The sequence below is a fragment of the Helicoverpa zea genome, chromosome 7 (assembly GCF_022581195.2).
Source record: "Helicoverpa zea isolate HzStark_Cry1AcR chromosome 7, ilHelZeax1.1, whole genome shotgun sequence".
Classification (NCBI taxonomy): Eukaryota; Metazoa; Arthropoda; class Insecta; order Lepidoptera; family Noctuidae; genus Helicoverpa; species Helicoverpa zea.
Genome location: NC_061458.1, coordinates 3,150,662 through 3,176,333, shown reverse-complemented (window position 1 = coordinate 3,176,333; position 25,672 = coordinate 3,150,662). Strand labels below are relative to the sequence as shown.

The window sequence follows — 25,672 nt, the reverse complement described above, 5'->3', positions numbered from 1 at the left end:
CTGATTTCAATATTTGGTGTTGGAATAAGCCAGGATAGGCCTAGGCTACCAAAGACGATAAGAGGTTATAGCTAGTTTGATCCAATTTAAGGCGGTCAAGACAATATTTGGTGCCAAGAAACATTCGGGCATTCATAATTATTATTTTAGCGAGATCCAGTTTGGAATTCAATCAGCTTCATTAACATTTCGTCTATGAATGTTAATCAGGGCCCCACAAAAAATCCTCATAAAATACAGGCTTACTGCTTGTCATACAAGTTTTACTTTACAACTAGCGAACCTTTTATCTTATACAACATGTTTGCCCGTATTACATCCATATCAATCGCTTATCAACCACTCGGGTTGACTGACATACCCTTTATTGTTGATCAAAACTCGCGTGAACAAAGTCGTTTGTGAATTTAGGTTTTTAATTGTTCAAAAATGTATCCTAATCCCTTTGAAAGAAGACATTCTATTGTTTGGCTGGTGTTCGAAAAGATTTTTCTGAAGGATCTTCGTTGTTGGAGGAAAAGAAAAATCGGTTGATGGAGGATATTTGTACCTATTGTAAATAGCAGGTAAATACGTTTTGACTATTACTTAGTGCTTTTTTGTGTGGGCTTGGATAATGTCACTTAGTTTCATAGTGGCGTCATTTGGTATATTTGTGGAAATAGGTGGGTTTTGCTCACGAAGAACTGATAAGTTTGTAATAAATGTTGCACTAGTTGTAATAAGGATACCTATGTAAATTAATAAGGGTGAAATGAAAATGTTTGGACATTCTTACCTACTTATAATTACAAAGGCAAAATCAAAAATGTCTCTCTGTCGCGCTTTCAAGTCGTGGTGGCCTAGTGGGCAAAGAACCGACCTCCCGAGTAGGAGGGCGCGGGTTCGATTCCAGGTCAGGCAAGTACCAATGCAACTTTTCAAGTTTGTATGTACTTTCTAAGTATATCTTAGACACCAATGACTGTGTTTCGGATGGCACGTTAAACTGTAGGTCCCGGCTGGCATTGAACATCCTTGGCAGTCGTTACGGGTAGTCAGAAGCCAGTAAGTCTGACACCAGTCTAACCAAGGGGTATCGGGTTGCCCGGGTAACTGGGTTGAGGAGGTCAGATAGGCAGTCGCTTCTTGTAAAGCACTGGTACTCAGCTGAATCCGGTTAGACTGGAAGCCGACCCCAACATAGTTTGGGAAAAGGCTCGGAGGATGATGATGTCGCGCTTTCAAACTAGAACTACTGAACTGATTTAAATTAAATTTGGGTGTATAGGTAATTTAGATTTTGTAAAAGGACATATTATTTTATAACCAGGTACCATGTTTATTTCTGTTTCAATACGTATCCTCTAGAAGATTTTCAAAGCATTAGTTCAAAGTACTGCGTATCACATTTTACTCAGTCAATGGGTTTTAGAGGTCAGATAGGCATTTGATTCATTTAGGTAAAGTGTGGTATTAGCTTTATCTGGCTAGCTTGATAACTAAGCACTAAAGTGCAGATTGGATGATAAACCTCCTTTGCTGTACGTTTGTTTTTGACACTAATATATAATGCGAATAGTTTCTGGGGAGTTTGCTCCACCACTTCTTCTTCCCAGCAAACCACATAGAAAGTGGTGAAGGGCGGGTGTTTTGGGGGCTGTCTTTTATAAATTTGACCTTCAAAAAGTGCTGATTTCCAACCTACTTTGAATAAATGAGTTTTGATTTTGAAAAAGTTTTTAAAGATTTTTGTAAGTGTATGAGTCTATGTCCGTTACCCATTCACGATAATACAGGATATGTTTCTAATAAAACTTGCCATTAACAATTCATACCTATATTAGAATAGCATTAGATTACTTTCTATTCATCGACGAACTCATATCCCTTTATGAATATTTAATACTTTATTCAGTAATTTAAGTAAAAATTAACATAATAAATCATTATTTTGTTCTACTTAAATTGCAACAATATTCTCGCAAACAAATCCCAGTTTTATGTTGATTATTCAGTCAGACAATTTCAAGGTATTGACCCGACCTCACATAAAATCTAGTAATCTATCCCTTAGGGCTATGTAATTGGTCATAGTAACCATTAAAAAGCTAAGCCCTAATTTAGTGAGATTTAAAGGACTACTAGATATTGTTTTTATACCGACTTTATTTTATTATGCTATTAGGATTAAATGAAAGATGATATAACGAGCCAAAAAAGAGGTGAAAAGTAACAATAGTATTACAATTTTTCCACGTCTCTGTAGAACCACTTCCTGCTACTGGGTAAAAAGGGGCGTATTTCCCTTCTCAATCTCTTTCAAATAGTTTCACTAGTGATGGAGTTACTTTCGCAGGCATGTATAATGTTAGTAAAAATACTAAGGAATATGTTATGTGATATTGCATCATTATACAGATCAGTAAAAAATATTACCAGACCGGTTTTAATCATGTGATCATAAACGGAAAAATCTGCGTGGAAACTGATGTTTTTTTTTCTAATTTTATGTATTGATTTGCTGATGATTTAAGACCGTAACCGTTTTAGAAAATTTCATAATAAAAGAAAACATTTAAGTGGCATTCCGGCCATAGTATAGACTGCGACCCGACCCGTGGAAACCAGGGAATATACACTATTCCCTGGTTTCCACGGGTCGGTCGGTCGCTTTCCAATAGTGAAATTTTTTTTTCAATTCGATTCATTACTCTCGGAGCCGTTAGGGCAGAAATACTCTTTTAATATTATTAGTACAGAAGTATAAATGCTATAAGTTTAGTAGATTATGCTATAAGTCACTTAAATCAACATATTGTATTCATAATATTTACCTTTTTCTTTTGATTTCAGGTGAAAATAATTTATCTCAATTATAAGTGGATTTAAGTAGTGTAAGATACCACACTGAAGAGTTCAAGACTTTAGTTACGTAGATTATACAGAACTTGGATAAGAATTCACTGAAGAGAAAAGAAGAATTCATTCATGGCCATTATACTTCAAAACTGTATAAGTACTTCGTCGTCAGCTTTTTTCTCGTCCCACTGCTGGGCGTAAGCCTGCTCTCACACTGAGAAGGATTGAGCGTTTAACAAATAAGTACACATTACTATTGAAAAACAATTTGCATGTTTAACTGTTCAGGCTGGCAGCGTCCAGGAATTCACGTTGTAGCTCTATGTTCTCACTTACTTGTGAGATGGACTGAAATGTGTAAAACTTTTACTTAAAATTATTTTGAGAGATTAGCAGTGTTAATGAAAATTAAGAAGTGTTTTATATACCTATGTATAGTATAAGTAAAAGTATATGAATTTGTTTCGTTATTGTATCTAATAAAAAAATGTATTGTGCACATGACATGTGTTAGCTATCTAAATTCACAATATCCATGACAATAATATCAAAGACTATTTTTAAATAATAGAGTACAATAATAAATGCTTGTTACTGTTATTATTTAATAACTATTGTATAAAATACAAAACAAAATGTTTATGATGTAATTCCTACAATATGCCTACTTATGGAAGTAGTTTAGATAATAATTATTACCGAAGACGAGTACAATAGCCTCCTTGTGTAACACGGTTTTTTTATCAGACTCACCAGTGGGTTCACCCGTTTCTTGAGGGGACTTCTTTCCGCATCTGGATAAAAAGTAGCTTATATGTTCTTCTGGTATATAAGCCATATTACTACCAAGTTATATTAAAATTTGTTCAGCGGTTTGCGCCTGAAGAGGAAAGAAAGATACACACGCTAACAAACTTTTGCTTTTAAATGACAGTGTGAATTAATTGTAAGTATGAAATAGCTATAGAACATCTTAAGACAAATGTGCAACTTAAAAACCTCAACTAAAGTAAATATGATCGAAAATATATTTCATTGTAGTCTGATATCTGGTTTGAGATATATTTGTATTAAAATTGTAATAAAATTATAATTGTGTAGATTTTTATTACATACAGTTCGCGATTTAATGCTCTTGTTTTATTGTACCCCATTGGCAACATGTAATACATTTACGGTGAGTGTTGATAACCCAAACATTTGTAATATCGCCAAATTGTTTGCCTAACTTTATAATTTAAGTGTAAAATGTTTGGTATAGGGTGAAATTGACGAAACAGTTCAACAACATAATGTTCTTATTACCATCTTACAGAATCATTTATTTCGTTTAGACTCTAACTTTACTTACGAATATGAATGTGAAGAATATAAACAAGATTGATCATAGTACAGTCCTATTTCAAAACCCAATAATTGACTCAACTAATTAAAACAATAACACAAATAAACTAGTTTGTTTTGTTCTCAATAGATAAGGTATCCGCTGACCCTCTGACCGGATAGTGCATGATAAGTAGCACGAGTTCATGTGTCTACTGCAGTAGCGAGTGTTGCAGCTTTGTTTTGTTATATCATTAAATAGGAATTATAAATACTTATATACTTTTTATATACTAGTATAACATGTGGAATGCTAATAAAGAATTGAGTATTGAGTAGTATCTAGACTTCTAGAGGTTTGTATGTTTGCATGGAATAGGCTCCATATCTAATCAACCGAATTGAAATTAAGAAAAAAAATATAAACAGACTTTGCTTTTACTTTGACTTGGCTTTTACTTTGAATCATTATTACACGGTTAGGAAGCTATACTATCTGCGCCATGCTGTTTTTATCTGGGTACGCGGAGGTTTCCCCGGGACGCGGGTGAATGTCGACGTCACTGCTCAAAATGTACTAGGACAACATAAAATAGATGGCGTGGAACAGGTACACCCAGACTCCACAAAAACGGAGCAGAGAAGTTTTTCAACAGCCATTCGCATTTTGCTATTTAAATATCTGGTGTCTGCTCAGTAGTATCCTTGAGCGAAGGGATACTATTGGTTACAATTGATTTGAAATGACTTCAAAATGGATCACATTTTTACGTTAATGTCCTATTTCCTAGTTAAAGAAGAGCATTAAAAAAGTTGAAATTAAAATGTTAACTTGCCAGGTTAAAACAGGCATGAAATAAATTTTGGTGGGTATTTTCTATGAATATGTAACCCCTTCGTTTTTTTACTAGCAAATTATTGTAAGAGTGCGTCTACGATCGACTTTCCAGTCGCATGGATGTAATTCTTTTGTTCTCGTTCGTATAGCTCGATGACCTCTTTACGATTCACGAGTTACCGTGCAGAAAATCGAGTGAGAAGTTCGATAGTGTAAAAGCGTTGTAGGGCTATCAATATCATCACATAAAATGACGATGCCGTTGGACAGCGTAGATAAAAAACAACACCAGAAAAACTTTTTATTGTGATTGTTTAGGCTTCTTTCTCAAGCGACCTTTCACAAGCTCGCAATACTCTCAGTTTTCCTGCCTCAAACTGTCTGGATTTTGACCTAGACCTTTTCTCTCGTAAAGTAAGACTAATCAGCGAGTTCTACATGAATGGTCACCCTTTATTCGCCTAAGCTGTATGAAATATTGCTGTACTTAGGCATTCCTAATTCACCCATACCATTACGATTTAGTCTACGGAAAAGCATTTAAGTACTGATTAATGATATATAATTATTAAAAATAAGTAATATGCTTATATACTATGCAAGTCTGACACCAGTCTAATCAAGGGTATTGATTGCCCGGGTAACTGGGTTGAGGAGGTCAGATAGGCAGACGCTCCTTGTAAAACACTGGTCCGAGCCGCATCCGGTTAGACTGGAAAGCTGACCCCAGCATAGTTGGGAAAAGGTTCGGGAGATGATGTCTATAAATAATTCCTTAAACTATCTAGGTTTCGCCTTTGACCCTGGCACTTTTTTTTCCTAAAGTACGACTAATCCGGCGAATTCCACATGACTGCTTACCCAATACACGCCTAAGCTGTAATATATCCCGGCTGCGGGATTGTTCGAGAATTACCGCGGCCCTGGTACATAAAAGGCCTACAAAGGAACATCATGGGTTTTAGTCAGTTACAGCCTTACTACAAAAACTTAAATATCTGTTGAACACTTGTCGCTGCAAAACGGACCTTATTTCAACGTCATAATCTGTCATTTTTTAGACAAGTATTCAACAGACGTTTAAAAGTTTTTGTGGTACGACGGTTAGAGACACTTCTTCACGTTGCTAACACACAAAAAAGCTGTAATATATCACTTACCGTTTTAGGTACTTAGGCTTTCCCAGCGCTCCGTCACTAGTACCAGTTACTCTAAGGTAAAGTACCTAACAGTTAATTACATATAATTCCTAAAATTAAACTGTTTGTTTAACCACGCCGACGATAACTTGGTTAAGATAAGTGCAATGTTTATAATTTGTGAAGGAATCCCCGTTTCCGAATAAATAAGAGCGCAGAACTTGACATGCGTTGAAGTGTTTAGGGTTCAGTAGCAATAATTTAATGGGCTTGGAACGGTTGACAAGACATTGGTGATGCAAAAAAAAAACACTATGCTTAATTGAAATAATTTAAGTCTCTTTTACTAGAAAACATTTAATTAAATGTGTTTGTTGTTAAAAAAAATAATAAGATGCACATTATAATGTTCTATGTTTAGTGCTTTGATGTCCAAAAACGAGAGTTAGATTTATCGATTCAAATAATAAACGAATTAACGGTTAAATGAACTCCCTGAACTGAATTTAGCTAGATTTACTTACAATAAAAATATGCGAATTCCGACTAGTAATCGAAATTAAAGTTGATAAAGAAAGCCAAGAAACCCTGTTTTAGGAAAAAATATAGAAAAAATGTTTGGTTAAGTATCAATAGTGATATAAAAAGCTTATTGGTTAGCTGTGGGTCAAACACCGATTTCAAAAGGTCTCAAAGAGATCGTATAGAGATTGGGTCTGTCACGGTCTTTGGCAGTATTTTCAACTTATTTTTGTAAGTTTGACGTGGAAATAAAAATATAAAAGGAAGCTTTTAGATAAAAATGTTAGTTTTGGTCTAGATATGTTATGAATTATTCAACGAAAGGAATTTAGTATAGTGACTTGTTTTTCAAGGAAACAAAGAAGCAACAAAAGTAAAATATTTTTTTTTACCTTAGTATATTTTTACTAATACTTACTTTACAACTATACGTTTACCCGCGGTTTCACCTGCATCCCGTGGGAATTACTGCTCTCACCCTGATAAAATATAGTCTTTATTTCTCGGAAAAGTGTAGCTTTATAACAGTGAAATAATTTTGCTAATCGGTTCCGTAGTATCGGAGCCGTTAGGTTTACATACAAACCAATAAAAAAATGATTCGTCTTCGTTACGTTAGCATAGATTACCACAAAACAAGTAAGTTACAATCTATAAAACTTAAGTACTCAATCAACTTTTCTACTGCTATATCAATAAAAAAACAATTTGACATCATCATTTAAAATATTGAAACGTACGGAACCTCACATAAAAAAGCTATTGCTGCGCATGATTCATTGAACAACCAATCCACATGCCAAGTGGTGTTGTCTCTTTCTTACACTGTAAGGACAGAAAGAGACAGCATGAGGATTGTTGTTACTTACACAAGGTTCATTGGTTAGGTCTTCCAGTATTTTAAGTTAGTGTTTATCTAAACGTTGAAGAGTAAAGTTGCATTAACTGAACAAACATGAAGATATTTTGCAGTGTTTTTGCTTTATTTATAATTTTCGAAACTGCTTATGGAGGTAAGCTTTCTTGAATTAAAATTATTTATTTTTACAATTTTAATAGAAATGGTATTTTTTTTTTTTGCAAAACAATGTGAAATTGTAATATTGGAAAACAAAGTTAAGACAGGCTTATAATATTGAAAAACAAAATTAAGACAGTTCTCCCAAAGATAATTTCATACGCTTATGCATAAATACTTCAAAGGATTAATTTAATTGGTGATTCCCGTTAAAATATTGGGGTCAATAAACTTAAGTGACCCGGCGACCAGGTGCAAATAGAACCTTAGTGGTATATTTCTTTTGTTATATTGTATTGTATTGAAAATGATGCTTTAAAAATAAATTAAAACTTCAACTCGTAAAGGTGGTACTAATTTACGCACCTGTAATATTCAAACCATGATCAAGCATAGTTTTATCATAATTGGTTCAGCTATTGAGGCGTTGAAGCCGAAACACAAACAAAACATTAGTTAATAAAAAAAGTTACAAGAAAAAGCCCACCTTTCATTCCTTAAATAAAATAAGGCCAATCTCGATTCGTCCCTATTTATGTCAAAATTTTGTTAACAACGTCCCCACTTGTTGACAAAGTTGTGCACTTGACCGTAAAGATATTTTAGAAGCCCTTATCAATGTTTATTTCGAAAACATTCGTATCGGTTGCAAGAGAGTAGCTAAAAAAATTAATAAATGTAAACATTGAATGGACAAATTCTCTGATACATACATTTTTAAATCACCTCTCCCGCTGTGAGTTAGCAGCGTGAGGGAGTGTCAGACTCTAACTAAAACTGACTAAAACCCACCACGTTCCTTCTTATGTACAATGTCCCTTTATGTACAATGGCCGCGGTAACTTTTTCGAACAATTCCGCAGCCCCGGTGAATAGAAACAGCTTCAATAATCTTCGATACCATATCTTTTCAGACTGTGGAGTAGTCTCCAAAGCAGGATGGGATGGTCTGACTCCCATACACGTGGAATACCTCGCAAGGCCAGTGGACCTGGTCATCATCCAACACACGGTGACTTCCACTTGTACCACCAACGCCAGATGTGCTGAGATCGTGCGGGCGATTCAGACGAACCATATGGATAACTTGGGTTATTGGGACATAGCTTCCTCGTAAGTATTGATAGAGTTTTCTGAGTAGATTATAAGATAAGTAGTTATGACAAAGTTAGTTTAAAGGCTGATAACTATTTTAAAGGTGGATAATGATAGCCAGCCGTGAAGTTACCACCCATTGACAAAATATACGTTTGACCGATGGTTATTCCCTTTAGACTATATTTTTTGGGTTATTTCACACCAGCGCGAAGCTGCGTTCCGAGGGATCTATTTCTCACAAACCTTTGAAAACTAGTCTGTGTTTTATTATGCTAGCTAGCTATATGGCTCTTATAAGCTTCAACAAAAATCGTTCAGAAATTTTGCTTGAGAGAGTAACTTTCCAAATACACATTCAATCTTTCACGTGTCTAATAAACGTAAAAATTATAATTTGTGGTAGCCCAGGAAAGCCCTTCAGAGAACAATCCTCACATTGACAAAGTATCAGGAAGAAAACAAAACTGTTTAGGCTACTACGTAGCTAACAAGTAAGGTCCTCTTTTTCGACGTCGCCAGGTAACGGGTAGCTAATGGAGGAAATTGCTTCGAAACACGAGACCGGAGGTCGACAAAATTCTGAGCTACCCATACAACCTACTAATAGTCCCTATACATTTTAGCTTGATGAAAGCTACTCATTTTAAAATTTGTGCATTTTAGCTTAATAAAAGAATTTTAGAATTTGCGACCCTCAAAATTAAAGCAAGCAACTTTTTGAAAAGAAATTAGCTGTTCTCGCGGTTCGAACCCCATTTCGAGGAAATTACGTATCGCGCTCGTATGAAAAGTTGCCAATGTCAGGCTCTAGTGTTGTCTGTGTATCTAAATACATTTAAGTTTGTTAAGTAATTTTAGCTAGAAAGCGCAACGCGAGGAAGAGAGTCAAATTATATTTTTCAATAAATATACGCTGTACCTAAGCTACTTTTTATCCTGGCACGCGTAATTATTTCCCATGGGAAGCGAGCGAAACTGCGAGCGAATGCTAGTGTCTACATTACTATAATTTTATTCCCTTTTTTCAGATTTATTGTTGGTGGTAATGGCAAAATATATGAAGGAGCTGGTTGGCTGCATGTCGGCGCCCATACTTATGGCTACAACAGGAGATCTATTGGCATCACTTTTATTGGAAATTATAACAGTAAGTCTTATTATCCACTAGCAGGAGTCTGATTAAAAGAAGGAGATAGAAGGGCAGGCGTTTTGGGGGCTGTCTTTTTCAAAATTGATCTTCAATAAACGCTGATTTTCAGCCTACTGTACAGAATAAATGTCTTTTTTTGTCTTTATCTTTAGGCACATGTCTTCTTTTTTTAATTAATCAAATTCTGTCAATAGCATTAAGTCCAGAAATAATAAAGTACAGAAGCACGCAAAATCTGGCTTTAAAGTGGTCATAAAACAATATAAATTCTGATACAAAAAATGTGCTTTTTATATTTTATAAACCACTTTTACCTATAAACGGTGAACAAAGCAGGCATTTCCCCACATCCGCGAGTTATAAATGAACACAATAAATTCGAATGCACTGCAACACGTTCTCTTGACGTGAAAATTTTAATTGCACTCGACTGAAACTTCTGTAATTACTTGAAAATGGTTTTGTTTGTTTGAATAAACTGTAGGACTTATAAAAGTCTGGGAATACTTTGGAACAATTTAGAGTATCTGAAGTCTAGAAAGCTCTATTTCTAGACATTATTTCAGCGAAAAATAAATGAACACAAATGATCAATGCAGTTTGCGTCAATTTACTTTGCATTTCTGAAGTAAGCCATTTGATCCTTACACAAGTGGAGTAGTGTTTTTAAATATTCGTTTTGACTATTGTGTAAGTCAACACAATATTTTCGGACAAGCAAAACTTTTCAGCTATATCAAATGAGCAATGAGTCAAATAGCTAATTTCAGGAATGCAAAGTTAATTAGCAGAAATTGAATTGATGATCAAATGATGATCATCTGTTTAGCCTTTTTCCAACTATGTTGGGGTCAGCTACCGGTTTTTCATAAGTTTACTTTTACTTTTACGGTTTTTGCCCGGGCACTCCAATACCTCTAGGTCAGACTGGTTTTCAGACTACCCGTAACGATCTGCGCCGCTTTGACTTAGCCACGAGCTCCACTTACCGATTATTTTTTAATTTACAGATGACACGCCAACAAAAGCATCACTAGACGCTGTGAAGGCTTTACTCCGCTGCGGCGTTCAAAATGGGCACCTGAGTGAAAACTATCACATCGTTGGCCACAGACAACTGATTGCTACTGAAAGCCCTGGCAGAAAGTTATACAACGAGATCAGAAGATGGCCTCACTTCCTCGATGATGTCAGCTCTATAAAGAACTAATTTGTTTTGGGGTTTCATCAACTCTGTATAAAGCTAATAATGCCAAAAAAGTTAGGGTGCATCTACACAGTGCAAGCAGCTTGCGCATGTTGAGACACATCCAATTTAAACGTGTGGGTCCAGCGACTCGTGCATATGTCAAAGCAAAATACCCACCCGCGTGCTCTGTTGCGTCACTTGCGCATGTGAACTTGCTCCAGCTACTTGCACCGTGTAGTTGCACCCTAAGGCTAAAATTGCCACATAATGTTACGTTTTGGAAGCGAACTGCCGACTGCAACTGCCGACCGCACGTGCAGTAGTATTTTTTCTTTGTATGTATTTACATGAAATCTTGTCGCTGCACTTGCGGTCGGTAAGCTTAACAGAAATGATGTTAAAATATCAATGTAAATTAGTTTATTTTTATACAAGAGAACTCAGAAAATAGCTCTGCCAAAAATACCAAAATGCATTTTTAACTTATTATGACGCGTTTTTTTATATTGTGCCTACTTTTTATGACCTATCAAACAACGAAATATTAAAGTCTATATTAAAAGAACATTTTTTTTTAATAATGTAGCCGTGAAAAATACGCGAAAGGTCAAAAGGTTATCTTTGAGAGTTTTCCTAGAACTTTGTTGTGATTTCAGCTTTTAAATTATATAAAAAGTTACGTTAAGATTGGCACTTGTCTTAGGCAAATTTTAAGTCTTTGTCTAGTCGAAAAGACTTTTGTACTCTTTGAGGTTTTACAAAGCTTTTACATTTTTAAATTACACAGATAAATGATTCCAGAGGTTTTCAATTTTAAGTGTTAGGTATTTTTCTAATTATTTGTTTACTGCGTTAATGTAAAATTATTATTTTCATTTAAAATTAATAAACAATTATAGAAATTAAAAATAAAATGACAAGCCCTTTCTTTTCACAGAAGATAAAACAGAAAAGAAAATAAAATTCTTTTGTAAAGTGACAATATTTATCAAAAGTCTCAACAAATTATTTGGGTACAATAATTTGTATAAAAAAATAACTTATACTCTTTATATTTTTGTTTGCCAGCTAATCTTCGTTTTCTTGAAGTTGTAATCTCACTTCGTATTGGGAACGATACCATATCCACCAGCCCAAAGCATGCCTCGTTGCCGCTGAAACTATCCAACAGTAGTAGCATACCTGGAAAATAATAAATATCTACAAACATAGAATTTAGAAGCTCCTCCTTTTTTAATCTCGGTTCATCATCATCATCGACGTTGCTGACTTATCATATCAAAAGAACCTTATATCGTATATTTTTTGCATACCAAAAGTCTTAATTATTCTAACAAAATTATGATTATCATCTGCCTAGTTTTTTCCCAACAATGTTGGGATCAGCTCCCAGCTGAGTGAAACTGTTTAACACGTAGTGACTACCTATCTGACCTCCTCAACACAGTTACCTGGGATACCCCTTAATAAGACTGGTTGAAAGAATTTCTTTTTTCGGCTTCTACTACTTGACTACCCATAACGCTTGCCAAAATTCAATGAACAAAATTAGTCACCCAGTTCAAGGATCTCCATGATTCGGCTGCGCGGCTCCGACGCATCACCCAGTCACGGTAATCTAAGCACTAAAAACAATATAGGACTACTTACTATTCTTTCAGGATCTCAATTCAACCAATTTAAACTTCAATGGCCTTTTAGCATCTATAAAAGAAGGTTCCAGACCTATCGCAGAACTGACTGAACCGTCATGGTATGGGCATGTGATGCGGAGGAATGAGAATCATTTTGTGAGACAGGTGATAAGCACGAATGTGGATGGATGGATTGTGTGAAAGCTGATATGTTAAGAAAGAATTTTACGTGTGTGCATGATGGCAGACAGAAGTCTATGGAAAAAGCAAACAGCTGCGAAGCTGCGCCGACCCCAAATAAAATTAGGATAAGGGAAGGATGATGATTAATGAAGGAAACTAGACTGAATACCGCATTGTGGTCGTGCCCTTTGGGGGACAACGAGATTCATTCTAAAGATAGCATTCAAAATTTCATATATCCTAAAGCTACTTATACTTCCTGGATTCTGTAACCACGTACAGTGATTTCACTTACAAGCGTCATGCAAGCGAGCACGAAGGTGGAGGCTAGGGGCCAAGGCGTTACGTGACTCTCTTGTGTCATGAGACCGGCTAGAGTACGGCCTGATAACCAAGCGGCTAAGACAGCGAGAGGAGACATCAGCATTATACCGAGACTGTCCACCATTAGCTGGAACAGAAGAATATCATGGTTATAACCCTAAAGAGTGTGAATGTGGATTGACACCTTTTTAGGCAGATTTTTTGTGATATTGGTCTTCTAGAGACAACATCAGAGAGTTTCATGGATTGTCATAGTTTGCTTTTGATAATTTTGGTCATTTCAGAAAGTTCGCGTGATCTTTTGTGATGTTGTAATCCAATAAGTCGTTACTTTATGGGAAATAATAGGTCATAAGTTGCAAATAATATGGCAAGACAACCCTAAATTGATGTGATTTGTCCACCATACACAAAAACATGTAACGACAGCAATAAAGATTTATTAGAACGGATAGGGGGCAGTATGATGTTGTTTATTTTGATTCACGAATACATACACACTATAAAACACACTGAGACATACTTTCAGAACAAAGAAATTAGGTTAATGGTCCACTTTATGACCAATGAATAAAACTAGGAAAAGTAAATCCGTGGTATAATATTGTGTATTGAAATAATTAGGAACATGGTTAACGACAAACAAACAAACAACATTGCGTGGCTGATGGAAATAAAGATGGCTTACTTTAGGCGTATAAGTTATTTTTAAGTAACTCCTAGGCTTATAAACTCACAGTTGTAAAACTCGAAATGAACGAGATTGCGAAAGACTCCGATTGTAATATACTGTATGAAATACTAATCGGTATCTCAAGGGCTATTGTTTATGTTTTTCCATCGAAACCATGATAATAGCAATTAACTAAAAGATTCTCATTAATTTTTTTTTTAATTCTTAATCAAGTTAATGACGTAAAATAATACCAACCTGTTTAGCATTTTGGCTCAGCACCCACATGACCAGTGCCCTTGGCACGCCGTACCTATGCACGCGCCGCGTCACATACCTCGTCCCACACAACTCGCACCTGGATTTCCCCGACTCGGTCAACCATCGCTCCAAACATTTCACATGGACCCTACCAACAGTGCCTCGACACGAACACGCAGATATCAAACGGCCCAGTTCGGGCGACAACGCCTCCCCACTGTGACAAATTCGGCACATAGAGTCCAAAGAGTGATTACTATTTCTCTCTTCAACTTCATTCGTGTCTATTACAGTAGTAACGTTTTCTGTACTAGATAGTTCGTATTCTGTATCCCAATCTATTGCTGCAGTGGCTGCTGTTCTTCGACAGTTGTCCACGGCTTTATTCTGCTGTTCTATGATTGCCATCCGGCGTTTGGGACTTCTTACTTTGATGCGGTGTTGACGCGGGTGCTTCTCTCTTCTCAGTGGGGTCCTCTCTCTACTTAGTTGCCTCTCTTCTCTTTTCTTCTGTGTTTCGACCGCTATAGATGTTTTTGATCGATCAGGGTTTTCTTGTATATCTTCAGCGCTTCTTATTGCATTCTCAAGAGCGATGTTACTTGTACTGGCAGTGACATCTTTGTCTACAGTTGTGCATGATCGCTTCTTGATAGTTGCTACTGATGATGTACTTTCAACTTCAGCAACTATTTCTAAGGTTGAGTTTCTCGAGCTGTTGGCATACACTTTGGGTTTTGCTTTAGCGGATTTTGTTGCGCCTACGTTGGCGGCCACTTTCAATTCGGAATCGGGGTCGGAGTGGCTGGAAAGGGGAAAAATCTATACATATAATAAATCTGTAAAAAAACTGTGTCTGTACATTGAATATATTAAAAAAATAATAATTGGGTGGGGTTTAGAAACAGTAATGGAGCACAAATCCAAAAAAAAAAATTTGTCTGTATGTCTGTATGTCTGTATGTCTGTATGTCTGTATGTCTGTTTGTTTGTACACGCTAATCTTCCGAACTACTGAACGGATTTCAATGATTTTTTCTTTGTTGTATCAGTATTAAGCCTGGTCAACATATAGGCTATAATTTATCTTCGAAACTTGAAGACCTGATGCAGAACTCCAACAGACCAATAAAACTATAAGAGATACAAATATGGTGCCGTGGCAAAAATTGTTTCATTTGATGAGCATTTTCAGCTGAGATAATAAATTTTAAGATCTGGAACACCTGATGTGGAACCCCAAGAGCCCAGCTTCTCTGTACCATATACAGGTATGACGTTTTAGCAAAAGTTGTTCAATTTGATAAGCACTTTCTATTGACTTATACAAATTGAAGATCTAAAACATCTGATGTGGAACTCCAGGGGCCCAGCTAGACTATAGCATATAGAGGTATGACGTTTTAGCAAAAGTTGTTCAATCTGATAAGCACTCTCTATTGACGCATTTTTCTTTTCTCTCTCACACAAACAAATAATAACGAAGATACAACAACGCTTGAATTTCGTGTTAAGTCACTGCTTAGTACAAATTTTACATAATTGTCCTTTTGAGACAACTTTAATGAAATGGTGACACAAAACCGACGATTATCCCTTTATACACTATAGAAATGAATCCAAGGACAATCCTCGGTGGACGTCGTTAAAAAAAAAGACAATCCCCGGTTCTGTGCTAACTATGGAGGAAAACTACTTGGGCTATTGTGATGGGATGTTAGTGGATGACAATGTATTAGGTACATGTAAAAACGGCAGGTGGAGACTCGCCACCTCACTTACTGGGCCCCCGGGAACCAGTCACTGAATAGCAACAAGAGGGCAACAGGGATATGAGCGGCTGAAGGGTGAGGATACCTCGGCGGACTTTAAACGTAGATTACGCGCTCCCTGTGCTTACCATGAGGCACCTACCCTCCGAGCAAGGCTACTAATCCTGCTCTAGCGACAGCTCCACTCTGGACGGCCAAGCCAAGCCAGAGGCGTGAGATCTACCCCCGTCATGGTTCACTCAGACCGGCCGGAGATGGGGGACAGTATACACTCCCTGGAGAACTCAGTATATATAGCCCCGCGGGGTCGCTACTCCCCGTCATCAGCCTCAGATGTCCTGCGGTGCCTATATCTCATTATTATTGTCGTTATTATCTCAAGAGCCTTTGTCCCAATTATGTTAGGGTCGACTTCCAGTCACGATGCAACTGAGTACCAGTATTTTACAAGGAGCGACTGCCTATCTGACCTCCACAACCCGGTTACCCGCTCAAACCAACACCCCTTGGTAAGACTTACTGGCTTCTGACTACCCATAACGACTGCCAAGAATGTTCAATGACAGCCGGAACCTACAGTTTAACATCCCCTCCAAATAACGGTCATTGGTATCCAAAATATACGTAGAAAGTACATACGAACTTAGAAAAGTTGCATTGGCAGGCACTTACCAGACCTGGAATCAAAGACGCACGCTCATACTTAAGAGATTGGTTCTCTACCCACTAAACCACCACGAATTCCATTAAGTCACCACGACTTTGTCATCTATTTAATGTTTATTTACGTAATATTTTTGCCACACACAACTTAAATGCGGACTAATTAGAATCACTACTTTTATCCCTATGTTCACGTCTATTGCGACTATTCAGATCTTTGATTTTGCTGACCCCGTAGTCGCTGGCATAAGGGACAGGATCCGCGTACGAAGTCGCGGGCAGAAGCTAGTATAGAAATAAAATGTTGGATTGAGAAACCTCGCACCATTTCTACTCGTAAAAGATATAAGAATCAGAGTGAGTTTTTATATAAACTTTTCTGACCGACTTACTTTCACATTTACAATATTAGTGAGGAAGTAAGGATTTCCGTGTATAAACTTCGTAACGATATAAAAAGCCCTTTTCTCCCATTTTTACAAGTAATCCAATATCAATGAGTGAAGCTGCTCTATTTTGAAGTAAAAATAGTCATAAATATTTTTATACTAAAAGGAAACACTGGTAGGGCTACTAAGGGATCATGCTCTATACAAAATATTTCATTATGAAATTCAAAGAAGGTTACATTTTCTGGCTTTCTACTTTTTGCGGTTTGTCCTTTCCGCATAACTGTCCGGTTATTCCGCATAACTATCAATTATTTTTTTCTGCCAAAAGTATTTAGACTTTTGAAAAAATCGTTTAGTATGATTATTATGATGTAAATACCCATCAACTGGTTTTAATTTTCAATAGGATTTAAGCATGTATCAGTTTATGACTTTCTGTAGTATAAAATATAAATATTGCAATATTTATCTTTGTGTCTAGTGTTTTAGACAACTGATGGTAGATTTATTAATTTTATAATAAGTAAAATTAAAACAAAATGATGCAAAAAGTACGCTAAGCCTCTCCTCAGACATTACGAATATAGGTTTAATTTTAGGTTTGAAATCACCTACACCACATATAGGGTTTTGTCTACTAGGATTAGACAGCTGGGATTCCGTGCCTTTTGGAAGGTTAATGAGTTTTTTTTTCAGGTCGAAACATGTTGATGTACTCTGGAAGAAATGTAGGTACTTACCTGGGTTGCAATCCATTTTGCAATTTATTTTCTCTATTTGCGATCTCATTTTGTACAGAGAACCTCCGACGCCTCGTATTGGGCATTTCACTGGTAATTTAATCAATTTTTTGAGTTTTTGTAATTTCGAAATTTTTTTTTGTTACAATTTTTGACACATCATTTTTGATAACTGTCAGTATGATTGACATTGTGGTTTATTTTTTTCTATTTTATGGTTTTGATTATTGCTACGACGCTTTGAAGTTCTATGAAGTTTTTACTCACTTAAAAATGAGTTTTTCTTTACGAAATAATTAAAACTGGCAATTATAATGTTTGCGTCTTCTCTGCGAAGTTATGCATGATCTATATAAAGCTTAGATTCACGCAACCAAGTTAATGCTTTGTCCGCCAAAATTGCAAGTAAAGCAAAGAAGTAATGTATTCTGTTTATTTTACTATCACAACAACACGTTGACAAGTTAATCAGTTATACAATGAATAATCCAGACTGACTAACTTTGATTGGACTGTCAAAATAGTCATACCTAGTATTACTATCGTAGTTTGTAGCTAAACACACCATTATTATTATCAAATCAATTGTATCCACACTAATTATTGAATACTGGGTGATTAGTCTGAAATTAACACTGTCAATATGTCAATACTGCTTGATGATGTCAAGGTAAAATATCGAAATATATTTTTAAACTACAAGCAAGGTAAGGCATAACAAGGAAACTGAGTTCTGTAGGCGAATAAAAACTACCTACTCTTTCTGCCTCCTGAGCGCCACCTACTTTTCTGCTAGTCCTAATTGGTTGAGCGATTTTAGCATCCAAGTATATAGAGACTCATTATTAAGGATAATTATTGTGATTTAGGTGGAAGTCTAGTGGCTGAACTAATTAGGATATAACTTGAAGGACTACTCAAAATATGGAAACCTTTTTTAATTAAGGTCTGATTTTATTTAATACTCGATTTTGCTACAGTATACCTTTTAATTGTACCTTCTTCGAAGTAATTTCGAAATATCAAGATTTGACGTTTGTATGAAAAGGTAGTGAACTCGACGCAGCCTCTATTTCTTCGAATTTATTTTATGTGTGAGTAAATACGATTTATCTTACTTTTATAAATTTTGACATTCAAGGAGTGCTGTTTTGCAGCCGAGTTTGAATAAAAGATTTTGAGTTTGGTGTTACTGTATATCAGTAGAGGATGATAAGTGAAATCAAACGACAGTAATTTTTTTTCGTTTAGAATTCGCCAAACGTAAAAACTGAGCTGATTAGCTTTTCAAGTCATGTCAGAACTTTTTGTCCTAAAGTCAAGAATCTCCTCAAAAGTTAATTACAAACAAAAACAAAACAAAAGCTCTTTGATACAAAATAAATGAATATTACAAAAACAAAACAGACACTCGTGTTCACTAGTGGTTGCAGAGTGGAATATAACTTAGTCATGTTAATGTACTGAAATTTCAGTACATTGTTTAATAACACTTTTGTCTGTTATGTTGTGTATTTGAGAAATATGAATTAAGTTTCTGAAAGAAAGGTAGTGTGCGAGATGACTATGATTTACGCGTTGATGGTGCAAAAAAAAATTCAATAACCTTTTAAATATCCACGGTTTCACGGAGTCTTTCCCCCATCCTGAGGCAACTTTGCTAATTATTCGTTGAAACTCCTTCAGATAAGATTTACAATACCTTTATCCTTACTGGATTTCTTCAAAGGCGTTTGAATAGTGAAAACAAAAAAAAAACAAAGCAGCCAAACATAACAGAGGGCATTTAAATACTATATACTGACGAATAGGTATATTTATTTCTGTGTATGCCTTATATAATAATGTTTTAAGATGCCAACGTAATTCTGGTGTTCAATGGCCCAAACAAAAAGTTCTGAAAAAGTCTAAACTAGTTTCTAAAATAGAGTTAAATTGTATTTTTCAAATTGTCAAACAAAAGAGAACTATTTCAATTAATCAATTGCTTTACTCGAGTTTCTATTTTAATATTACAATGAAATTCTTTGTGAGAATTTTAAATTCTCCACAAAAGAATTAAGATCTAAGAGGTGAAGCTTAATTAACTTTTGACTGTTTTACTTTTCGACCACGAAAAGTATGGCATGACCTTTTTTTGAAAAAATTCAAGGTATCGACCAAAATGATGGTGGCCTTAGGCTTTAATATCAAAGAACATTGTAAAGATTTGTGTACTTATGATTTCCTTCCTGACAGCCTAACGTTCCGTAAAAGACAGTTGGTAAGTGGAAAATTCCACTTAGGTAGGTACTCTACTTTACACTACTAAATTATTAAGCGTGATTATGATACTAAATAGATTAAAAAAAGTCTCAACTTCTAGAACACTCATCGTTTCATAACTTTGACCTAGAATCGAACCCGAACACGTCCTTGAAAGAAGGTTCTTTAACCCCTACGACATAAAATTTGACTGATTAATTAAATTTCATTATGGTGGCCTATGTTCAGCAGTGGACGTCCTATGGCTGAGATGATGATGATGATGGTGACTTTATCATCATCATATCAGTCACCTACCGTCACAGCTGAATGTGAGCTTCCCCCAACGAACGCCAACCATCACGATCAAGATTGGTGACTATTCTAAATTAACCCTTACCTAAACTTAATCATTTTGATGTCAAAATTCAATTTTTATATCGCATTTTTTCAAAATACTTTAAAAAATAAAATATTATTAGCATCTTCACAAAACAGCAGCAGACCTCGACAGACTGTTTGCCAGAAAGCTAGGATAAATGCAAGACTACCTAATTTCAGTAATGCAAGTCTGGCATAACAAGTGCTCAGGGATCTGTTTTGCGAAGAATGTTGTTTCTCTTCTCATTATTTATCTCAGTTTTTATATTTCATATTTTCTTGCATTTTTTATAAAAATATATGCTGCTTGAATCACACCATTATTTTGGATATTACCAAGCAAAGATGGAGGGCATCGACAATTCAAACTACATTTTTTTGATGGGACATCATCAAATGACCTCTCCCGCCGTGGGTGCAGCGTGAGGGAGTGTCAGACTGACTACTAACTAAAACCTATCATCATGTTCCTTCCGGGTAACTCTTTCGAACAATCCCGCAACCCCGGCATTCAAACTACGACTGTTGTGTTAAGTCCAAAATAAAGACGGCGAGACGATTCCTATCAAGCTTTAACATTATATAAGCTAACAAATAGTAGGTACTGAAATCCAGAAAGAGTAGCCACAGTACAGTACACAATTTGAGCTTAAAGCATTACACTCTCAGCAATCGAGTAAAAACCACTAAAGCGTAAATATAAATTGATAGAAAGAGTATAAAAATAACTGCACAAATAAAGTATTGCGTGGGCTTTTGAAAAGCTTCAACATACAGAAAACAAAGCAATTACATATCACGGCTTAATGAGTCGGATGATAAATGCATGTGATATTAATGAATTCGCATTTTATAGACAGGCTGGGAGTAAATAAATAAACAAATTCGATATTTAAAATTTAATAACGGATACTGTCACTTAGTGTGTTAATGATTGAGAGTTTCTCGGAATGGTATAACGAACAGTATCGAGCAAATGCAGTAAAAACAGACAGTAAAAATATGGCACCCAACGTGGGACTATCGAATCTGCAACGATACAAAGAATCATTCTTCAAAAGCTATAACTACGCGTTATCATAACAATTAAACTGTGTATTTTTTTTCTTAGCCTGATCTGTGTCACTGCTGGGCAAAGGCCTCCCCCTTTTGTCTACCATCTCCCGATCTTTGGAATGTTCCCACCAATCAGTGTGTTTACTGAGTATATATAATATAGGTACATCTGGTTCAGTCATAGCTAGTTCGCGGTTGTGCTGCGTTACAGTTTCGATTTCCGCCTGCAGAAATTTGTTGTTTCAGTACTTGGTAGTGAGATTGATTAATTATGTTAAGTAACTACAGGATTATGTTGGTAAATGACTTAATAACTGGTAAACCAGTAGTAAAATTGAAATATTTAGGTTAGAACACTAATTAATTACTTATGTTTACTGGGCTAATTCAATCTGAGGTACATAAAACACACCACAAAAGTTAACAAGCAATCAAAAAACATTACACATTATTATTTTCATAGCCAACAAAGAAGTGGTTGAGTAATTGGCACCCACCGTGGGACCAATACTCATACACTACACTAACTGGGAGAGCAAAGCGTCGTAGAAACTAATCAAAAGCTTTACATAAACAAAACTAACTACAGTTTAGTTGGCTACTATAATTTTTAAGACTAAAGAAAAAATATAAAAGGTGGATGCACTACAAGAATCGTTTTAAAGGTTCATAAAAAGTTATAGTCTAGCGTAAAATTATTTAAGAACCAACAAAATAATGTTATTATAAACAACATAAAAAAACAAATACAAACGAAAATACATATTCGAAGGTTTTCTGCTCCTTTAAAAAAAATATATAATTGTTTTACTTAAAGAAAAATATTAATCGTTTCAAAATTCAATACATATACGTACCTAATTTACGTTGATTCTAAAAATTTAATACAATATAATAATCAATAGTGCATAACAATACTTACAAATTGTTAAAACACTTTTCTTGCATCCTCAAATTATTAACTCATTCACTGAATATTCTACAGCAACTGAAACATTAACTACAATCATAATTTATTACAAGTATGAAAAATTAAATTAAGAACAATCATGAAACTCTTAATAAAAACGAGCAATTAACATTATGTTGAATCCGACCATAATGGCTTTACGCCTTACTTTTCTCTTATTCTTAATTAAAGAACGGACAATGATCCATTACAGACGTTAATGAAGCACCAAATTCCATAGAACTTCAAAACTGAATTACAGCGATATTTAATTAGAAATTATCTAATGATTTTGCTTTTCATTAAACGCCAAACTGACTGAAAACGTAATTTAATTACTCACAAATTACTGAAATTCATCAACTGTGAAGTTTGTTGTCTCCAATTGGCACGCTAATTATTTATTTGCTATACAAAACAAATACAGAATATAAAACCTTTTTTAAAATTGTCAAATGACCACAAAATGTGCAAAATTAGAAAATATCAGAAACTCGAAAGACATTTCAATGACATTTAAAAGAAGAAAGAATGTCGAATATTCGAAAAAAGAACACATTTAAACTGCGCGCCAAAATATTACACAAATATTGGGCAAATATTTCTAATCAGCCATTATCTTGTTTGTATTTTCAAACTAGGAATATCAGAGGTTTGCCAGGAAAAGGTTCTCGGCGGCCAGTCTGTGCGTTGAGCGTGGAAGGAACGGTTGTCCCGCGAGCGCCTTTCCCAGACGACTTACGATAACTTTGGAACGTTTCGAAATTCGAATACAGTGTTCTATTTACAAAATAAGCATGAATGGTTTGTGTTATTAGTGAAATAGGTATGCGTATTTGACAAAAAAAAATATCTGTTGATTTACTTGATCGAAAGTTTTGTTGGAAAACAAAGTTTGGAATTTTTTGGATTAAAAGTAAGTATGAAAATTAAGAATTTGTTCGTTTGTTACATGTTAATTATAATTGTGTCCGTTAAACAATCAAAAATATTCAAAAAGATATTTATTGGTTTATTTGATATTACCTACCTATTTAGAAAAAAAATAAGCATTAAAATGAGCTGGATAAAGCAACCAATTATTTTCGTCATGATCATCTTCAAATAATATTAATTGAAAATATAAAGTTTTTGTAAAGTATAACTTAAGGAGTTTTAGGGGAAAGAATGTTCTATGAACAGGATAAGTAAAATAAAAAATAACACCAAAAAGCAATTATTTTGCTAAAACGCATTTCTTTCTATTTGGAAGATATTGTATCAGTTCCATACTTTTGATAATCTAAATGGTATTTGCATCCTGCCATATTCTTTAATATACTCCAGAGTAATTTTCACTGTACAAATATTAACAGTGCTCGTTGAAGATAATTTAATTTATAGAAAATGGAGACTTATTAATAAGGAAGGAAAACCCAATTGGAACGATAATTTACGAATTTTAAGTAAAGACAAAAAATATAAAATGTAGGTATATCGGGTGTGTCGTTCACAATCACATTAAATTAAATGCGTTAATGTACTGGTTAAAATATGACGATTAACACAAAGAAAAAAGAAAAATACGTAAAAATAAAATAAAAAAAATTTTCAAACAAAGTAAATACAATAAAAATGTGCGAAAATTAGAACACCATATAGAAGTCAGTCACTACAAACAACTGACAGAATTCTCCCTTGAAAACTGACAGCTGTCAACTGATCAAAACATTCGATACTCCTGACTTTATCTCTGCTTTACACATGATGTTGTAAATTATAAAAACGAAAAATGAATCCTGTGGTTAAACCACTGAATGGATTAGGTTATTTTTTTTTACAATTCGCCATAGAATATCATAAAGTATATGCGATAGGATTTAATGTGATTGTGAACGACACACCCGTTATTTACTCAAAATTTGATTCATAGGAATTTCAATTCATTAAACTATTCAAAAATTAAATCCTCTCTAAACTTTACTTAATAACTCACCTGAAACATTATAATTTTACAAGAATTTGTTAAAATAATTGAAGATAACTTTTGAAATTATTCTGATAACTTAAAACTTGTGTTAATCTACAAGGGCTTTTTAGAAATAGCAAACCTTTCGAATAATTTCATATTTTATAAAGGGATGGTAAATAAATCGATTTTAATTTACATCAAATAATTTGATTGAGAATACTATTACTTAAATAAAATATAAGCAGGTATTAATGAATACATTAATACCACTAGCTTTTCTTAGCGGTTTCACCTGCAACCCATATGAAATGCATCAATCACTCCGACAAAAAACATCGCATAGTGACATCAAACGTTAAAAGAAAAGAAGATGATCAGACCAGGTAGGTCCTGAGATTCACAAATCAACTCTTTAGCTTTTTTTACATAAGTACAGATTAGTGTGAAAGATATACACCAAAGCCAAGGCCTTTCCGGGGCTGCGGGATTTTTCGAAAGAGTTACCATGACCCTGATACTTGAGCTTAAAGAGCTTAAGATGGAACATGGTGTATTTTGGTCACTAAGGGGCTGACACTCTCACGCGGTAACCATAGAGCAAGAGCGGTCATTTGATGATTTCCCACAAAAAAGATATGCTATACGGAAATATACACTTAATGCATCTGCAATAAGCACCAACAACCGAGAAAAATAACATCAAACCAAAAATAAATAACACACAAAATAAGTCTGTCGACTATAAAATACAGAAGCTGATGTTTTCATACCAATATTTATGTAAACACGTCAAAACATATTCAACCTTCGCGCCGAATTTTGACAAGCAACTCATTTTGACAGCTGCTTGCCAAATACTCGTACATCTTCCTAGTCGCTGGTTTGAAACTTTTTGGAATTTCCTGTTCTAGAATGCTCTATGTTCGGTAAAATCTAGTGTTTGAAGTTGGAAGCTGTCTATTCTAGTTAGGTGAGAAACTTTATTGAACATTTTAGTTCCTTGGGCGGAATTTTGTACGATGGGAATTTAATTGGTGGCACGATCTTGGGCTTTTCCTTGCATCGTACAAGGATGTTTTCTATACAATTACTACTGTATCGTTTAATTAAATATTGTGAAAAACCTTTAATTAAATATTATGAAAGAAGTGGTTAAAAAAATAATTTTCTGTGATTTTTCATTATCATCTTGTAACTCTAGGCTCTCGCTGTGGCGGCATATTGGGCTGATAAAGTGTAGTCTACTATAAGACATGTCATCGACACGAAAGAAGAAGAATCTTGTAACGTACTACTTTGTATTCCGAATAAATGCTTTTTCGAAAATGTGT

At 35.0% G+C, this 25,672-nt stretch overlaps 2 protein-coding genes and 1 long non-coding RNA gene across 3 annotated transcripts; 2 read left to right on the top strand and 1 right to left on the bottom strand.

Moving 5' to 3' along the window:
- The first annotated feature begins 348 nt into the window (after positions 1 to 348).
- LOC124632069 lies at positions 349 to 3,971 on the top strand. Its single transcript, XR_006984573.1, has 2 exons — positions 349 to 566; positions 2,836 to 3,971. It is a non-coding gene; the product is annotated as an uncharacterized LOC124632069 (long non-coding RNA).
- Positions 3,972 to 6,564: 2,593 nt separating this feature from the next.
- Positions 6,565 to 11,605, top strand: LOC124632068 (peptidoglycan recognition protein-like). Its single transcript, XM_047166727.1, has 4 exons — positions 6,565 to 7,676; positions 8,596 to 8,794; positions 9,808 to 9,926; positions 10,940 to 11,605. Exons 1-4 carry the CDS (start codon positions 7,619 to 7,621, stop codon positions 11,137 to 11,139), a joined length of 576 nt encoding a protein of 191 aa, XP_047022683.1. The 5' UTR covers positions 6,565 to 7,618; the 3' UTR covers positions 11,140 to 11,605.
- A 554-nt stretch (positions 11,606 to 12,159) lies between these two features.
- LOC124632067 lies at positions 12,160 to 18,096 on the bottom strand. Its single transcript, XM_047166726.1, has 5 exons — positions 17,761 to 18,096; positions 14,191 to 14,998; positions 13,231 to 13,386; positions 12,675 to 12,743; positions 12,160 to 12,300 (listed from the first exon to the last, which is right to left on the bottom strand). Exons 1-5 carry the CDS (start codon positions 17,844 to 17,846, stop codon positions 12,187 to 12,189), a joined length of 1,233 nt encoding a protein of 410 aa, XP_047022682.1. The 5' UTR covers positions 17,847 to 18,096; the 3' UTR covers positions 12,160 to 12,186.
- Positions 18,097 to 25,672: the final 7,576 nt, after the last annotated feature.

What these genes read in the sequence shown, in the direction of transcription:
- LOC124632068 (XM_047166727.1), top strand. Translation starts at nt 7,619, where the DNA reads ATGAAGATATTTTGCAGTGTTTTTGCTTTATTTATAATTTTCGAAACT. An exon ending in TTTCGAAACTGCTTATGGAG is followed by an intron (nt 7,677 to 8,595) that starts GTAAGCTTTCTT and finishes ATATCTTTTCAG; the next exon opens with ACTGTGGAGTAGTCTCCAAA. An exon ending in TATTGGGACATAGCTTCCTC is followed by an intron (nt 8,795 to 9,807) that starts GTAAGTATTGAT and finishes CCCTTTTTTCAG; the next exon opens with ATTTATTGTTGGTGGTAATG.
- LOC124632067 (XM_047166726.1), bottom strand. Translation starts at nt 17,846, where the DNA reads ATGCCCAATACGAGGCGTCGGAGGTTCTCTGTACAAAATGAGATCGCA. An exon ending in CAAAATGGATTGCAACCCAG is followed by an intron (nt 14,999 to 17,760) that starts GTAAGTACCTAC and finishes TCCCCTTTCCAG; the next exon opens with CCACTCCGACCCCGATTCCG. An exon ending in TGCTCGCTTGCATGACGCTT is followed by an intron (nt 12,744 to 13,230) that starts GTAAGTGAAATC and finishes TATTGTTTTTAG; the next exon opens with TGCTTAGATTACCGTGACTG.